Here is a 5,996-nt window from a genome sequence, read left to right on the forward strand (position 1 = left end):
TAGACGCACAGGTGGAAGGAGTATATTTTTTCCACAAGCCGGTCTTTATTTTTTATGAAATGCAGCAGCACTCTGACCGAGAGTCGTAACAGAAAAATGGAGGTGAAGAGCAGAAGAAGAGAGGAAGTATATGGCATGGTGGACTGCTCCACTTGATGACCCCCAACAAAACATAATTAGGCTGATTAGGAGTCAATTTTGGCAGCCATAAGGATGGACTAGACTAGCCAGGTAATCCCACCTCCTCCTCCTATAAAACCCCATCACCCCCTTGCCTTCTCTCCCACCAACACAGCACACAGCTCTTCCCTCTCCAAAGGCAGTCACACACAACAAGAAGCAGCTCCTCCTCTTCCACAGAGCCACGAACATCTCACTGCAAGAAAAGGAAAAATGGCGCCAACAATGGCCATCACCACCGCCACCCTGGTGCTCCTCATCGCCTCCCTCCTAGCGCCCAGCGCCCTCGGCTCCCGCTCCGGCCCAACCTCGCACCACGGCCACGGCGGCCACGCCAAGCACTCCCCGCCGCCGTCACCGCCGCCCGCGCCCGCCGCCCCGATGGCCGCGGCGCTGGTCCGCACCACCTGCAACTCCACCGCCTACTACGACCTCTGCGTGGCCGCGCTCGCCGCGGACCCCTCCAGCACCACCGCCGACGTGCGCGGCCTCTCGGCCATCGCCGTCTCCGCGGCCGCCTCCAACGCGTCCGCCTCCGCGGCCGCGCTCGGCGCCAACGTGACCGCGCAGGGCGGCGCCGCCGTCGACGGCACCGTGCAGGCGCTGCTCCGGACCTGCTCCGCCAAGTACGGCGAGGCGCGGGACGCGCTGGCCGCCGCGAGGGGCTCCATCGCGCAGCAGGACTACGACTACGCCGCCGTCTACGTCGGCGCCGCCGCCGAGTACCCGCAGGTGTGCAAGGCGCTGTTCCGGCGCCAGAGGCCCGGGGCGTACCCGGCCGACCTCGCCGCCAGGGAGGAGGCGCTCAAGCAGCTCTGCTCCGTCTCGCTCGACATCATCTCCCTCCTCAGCGCCACCAGCTGAAGGCTGAAGAAAGCTGCTACGAACCAATATAAGTACTATGACCGATGCCTACTGCGCACAAGCTATCCCGTAAATTAATTAAGGATGTAACCACAAGTACGTATAGTTGTAACTAGTGTAGCGTACGTGTAATGACACGTGCTAAGTCTCCTTACGTTTTTGCTACTATATACTAAGTGCAGTGTACTCAGTTAACTACTACTAATAATATTGATGAGATATTTCTTGAATTCTGGTACTTGATCATGTTTATTTGGGGACTAAAATAGTTCAAAAAGGTAAAAATAACAATATATATGGAGCAGGACTACCTGTTTATTTATTTTACTTTTCATAATAATTAGATCTTTGAACTTTTTCTAAAACCCATTCACCTACTTAGTTCAATTCACAGTATTTTATTGTGTGCAATGTTACCAACAAGTATCTATCGTCTTCTCAGACAAAACTATCGGCTTGGTCCAATGATACTAGTGCAGATGTATGCCTAAATTGGGGTGATACCTCCGCCGATATGCTTGGCACGGTGGCGATTCAACGAGATTTGTTTATCTATAAGTTTTTGCGGATACTCTGGTGGTTGGATTTCTCAACGTTGTACAAGTTCAGATGCATGTTCGGCAAGAATTGTGTGTCATATAGTCGTAGGTATTATGTTCCCTTTGTCCAGAGTACCCTATACCTGGTCATACCCAACATTCTACTAATCTAATACTATAAACACAATTTGAGTAAAAAAACTTGTATCTATCTGCATATTGCCTATGTTTCAAAATATAGTGCCCAATATTTTGTCCCATCAAATCAAGTCTTTAACCAATATTTACCCCGTTAATAAGTGGCTTGCATAGTACGAAATCAAAGTCATAATAAATACTTTTGGAAACAAATCTAGTGACATCAATTGCATGTCACATGAACAACATATTGACAAAGCAACTACTGATCAAAATATTGTCTTATTGAAACAAAATATGCTCTACAGATACAAATGGAGTATTATAAAGAGTGAGCTTCGATCGATTGCAAATGTGAACTTGACGATGGTGCAAAACTGAAGTTGATGACATCTGTTGAATTCTAGTACTTGATTATGTTTACTCCCTCTGTAAACTAATATAAGAGCGTTTAGATCACTAATTAGTATTCTAAACGCTCTTATATTAGTTTACGGAGGGAGTATTTGGGAAGTCAAGTACTTCATTGAGGATCACTTTTTTTCAGTTTTCATAATAGTTAGATATCTAAAGTTCCTAGAAATTTCACCTAAAATTATATCAATTAGTAATACGGATTGGAAGGAATAACTTTTTTGTGAATCAGATGTATATAGACATGTCTTAATGTGTTTGTTCACTCATTTCAGTCTGTATGTATCCAAAACATCTTATAATTGTGAACAGGGGGAGTAGTATTTAGACCCTGCAATGTTAGCAAGATATATTTATCTATATACCTCCTATTTTCAAAATATAGGATGTTAAGACAAGTCTTTGTCTAACGTTTACATCATTAATAAGTGCTTACATGATATATAATCATAATCGTAAGAACTCACTTTGAGAACAAATCTAATGATATCCGTTTCATGTCATGTAACCGGTATATTGATAAAGCATTTGTTGGTTAGAACATTGTATTTATAGATACAAAAAATGTCTTCCTATTTTAAATGGCATGAGTATTATATATAACGAGGTTGGCCTACAACGGTGGCCGTTGTGGTGGTGAAAAATTAAATTTCTGTAACTCGTCATGGCTTGAAGGCATAAGACCAAGAGATATAGTGCCAGTAGCGGAGCCAGGATTAACGCACGTCATAGGCAAGCCCGTATAGCTAAACTAGCTACAGTATGCTACATAGCCATTTGTGCTACAATCAACGAAGGATCTCTCCACCATACCCCAGCTTGGGGCCTAGCACCGCCCCTTATAGTGCCAAATAGTTTCGAAATATTCAAGAAGAAGAATTGCATGGGTAACTAAATGTGTCGTACAAGAAAACTGTGGTTTGGAAACCTTGGGAATTTCCAAAATACTTCCTCTATCCTAAAATATAGTGCATATTGCATTTTTTTTAAAATTCAGACTTTGTTTAGAGAAAAGGTTATCAACATCTAGAATACCAAATCAAATACCACTAGTTTCATGATGAAATATATTTTCCTATGATATATATTTGGTATTGTACATATAGTTAGTTTTCTCTATAAAGTGGAACAATTTTTGTAAAACTTGACTTTTGCGGAAATCAATTGATTGTGAATATGGATCATCTTGACTAACATAGATGACCTAAGCAGAGGAAGCTAGCACCCGCTCTATACACATGTCGGCGCACTCTTTAGAATATGGAGTTGCATTCAAATCAATGGCTACCGTCCAAGCTCATTGGAAGGGGCTCAATCTTTCACTCAATGGTGGTCAGGTGCCATTAACAATAGGCCTATGCATAGACAGCAATCCTCCCTTATCATGTTTGCCTTTCTGGAAATGTTTGTCCTCTGGAGAATTTGGAGTGAGGGGCTCGATGTAGCCTAGGACCCATTTCACTTTATTGGTGCCCTAACCCTTGTTGTATGAAAAACAAAGCACCCCGCAAAAAAAGGCCTATCAATTAATTGTCCATTGCACCGAATGGTATAAAGCTAGACGACACCCCGTGTGTAGCCGCAAACTGGAAATCTGTTTTCTAAATTGTCTAGAATACAAATTCCATTCTTATGATTTAGACTATGCTGGGAATTGTTGCATAAGCAAAAAAAACTTGACATGAAAAGTTTGCATGTTAAAACTAAATGCAATATGATTACAACCCACTTAAAATGCACTAATGCATGTTGCATGATAGAGAGATTCTCAAGCCTAAATCGGAGGGATGCTAATTTTGACGATGTGGAAACACGCATGCGCGAAAAAAATAGCTATTTAATGACTTGCAGGTGGGGTTTGTCTATAAAAGATATATAGATATGAAAATTCTGAATGGTGGACAGGCTCCATGAAGGCCGATTTTTGAAAAATTTAAAATTCGAACTTTTATGTTTCAACAAAATCTGAAAAATAATACACATTATACCTAGAGGTATAATGTACATGTGTGTAAAATTTCATGACGAAATACGTTGAAATGGGAGTTGTGCAAAAAAAAACTATGGCTGTTGAACACATGTACTGTTCATTGCTCAAAGTCCATGATTTTGTCTTTTTGTACAGGTCGAGATTCAAAGTATTTCATCATGAAATTTTACACACATATACATTACATCCTTACGTACATATAAAGTTTTTTCTAGAATTTTTTGAAACTGAAAAGTTTGAATTTGATTTTTTTAAAATTTCAGCCTCCATGAAGCTCGGTCACCAAAACGCCCTACTCATATAGATACACTTACCATTGCACTGGAAAAAATACTGGTCATTACACTGAAGAAAAAAACTGGCCACTACACTGGGAATATGCACAGCAAGGCGAAAAGGTTGATTTTTTTTTGGCTAAAAGGTAAATAAATATGTGGTACCAGGTAATGATGGTTGGTAAAAATCATATAGCACATGAAAGATGAGACTGTTTGGACCAACGAGATGATGGATCTTTTCTGTTTGGACCATTTGGATTTTGGAGGAAAGGAAAGCAGGAGTGAGTGAAGTAACATGCTCATGCTCAATTTATCATGGAGTGCGGATAAAACTGAAAAGCAACAAAGCATGTTTGTCCCACGCTGTTTCCTTCTTTACTGGGTGCACCAAAATCAGGGGGTTCGAATTCATCGACTTGCTATTTCTGTATCTTTTTCTTTTCTCCTAATTACTGCTAATGGCCCTCATTTGTCTCTTCCAAGTTACTACCTCCGTTCCAAAATGCTTGAAGTTCTAGGTTTGTTATAAGTCTACTTTTTAAAGTTTGACCGAGTTTGTAGAAAAACATGCCAATATCTACAATACCAAATTAGCTTCATGAGATTCATCATAACATGTTTCTCCATGATATATGTATTTGATGTTGTACTCTCTCCGTTCCATAATTCTTGCCGTTGTTTTTTATAGAACGGAGAGAGTAGCTATTAAAAATTGATCAAATTTAAAGAGGTTTGCCTTAGGACAAAACTAGAACTTCAAGTATTTTGGAATGGAGGGAGTACTATAGTTTTTGCATTTCCCTCTCATCTCAAATTTCCTGTTATCCACTACCACAAAAGTTTACTCTTTCCAATAGTGAGGAAAGGCCACAATACTGGCATGCTTGGATCTGATGGAGAACATGATCATGTTCATGAGACTCTTCTTATGTAACAAGATCTGACCTCCTTTTGCACCATATTCATATTTACTTGTTAACCGCTACTAGAAATGTTTACCGTTTTCAGGAGAGGGTAAATGCTATAATAGTGGCATGCCTGCATCTGATGGGAGAACATAAGCATGTTCATGAGACTCTTCTCATGTAATAAGATCTGACCTCCTTTTGCATGAAAGGAGATAGCCTATGTCGTTGCGAAAGCCAAAAGAAGGCTTGCTGGCCACCAAACAGTGCTCCGTAGATGCCACTAATCCACACTAAAGATGGAGTCTTTAATCACACTATTCTGCTTTGCAAAGTAAAGGATCCAAAAGGTGCCTTTAATCACCTTGGGTATCTTTTACTAGTCAGTTTTGCCAGCACAGGTGCACAACTCATGAAAGAATCTGTAGATGCCAAAAGCTTTATCTCCAATGCTACTTGGGGATCTCTTTTGTTTGTCAGCTTTGCTAGCACAAGTGCAAAACTCATGATTCATGAAAGAATAGTTACAAATCAAAAGATTCATCCTGATGGAAGCCGTGCATGACCAGATGGATCAGCAAACTAGTGATGGACAGTCAAGAAGGCAGCAGGAGGCCTTTGTTGATCATAAACAATAAAAGGTGGTAAAAGGTGCTGCTGCACTGATAAAAAAAGAAAGGCACGAGAC

The 5,996-nt window shown here is 41.2% G+C and overlaps 1 protein-coding gene across 1 annotated transcript; it reads left to right on the top strand.

Moving 5' to 3' along the window:
- The first annotated feature begins 294 nt into the window (after positions 1 to 294).
- Positions 295 to 1,274, top strand: LOC123151213 (pectinesterase inhibitor 28-like). Its single transcript, XM_044570955.1, has one exon. The coding sequence runs from the start codon at positions 394 to 396 to the stop codon at positions 1,042 to 1,044; it is 651 nt and encodes a 216-aa protein (XP_044426890.1). The 5' UTR covers positions 295 to 393; the 3' UTR covers positions 1,045 to 1,274.
- Positions 1,275 to 5,996: the final 4,722 nt, after the last annotated feature.

This window comes from Triticum aestivum, chromosome 7A, assembly GCF_018294505.1.
Source record: "Triticum aestivum cultivar Chinese Spring chromosome 7A, IWGSC CS RefSeq v2.1, whole genome shotgun sequence".
Taxonomy (NCBI): Eukaryota; Viridiplantae; Streptophyta; class Magnoliopsida; order Poales; family Poaceae; genus Triticum; species Triticum aestivum.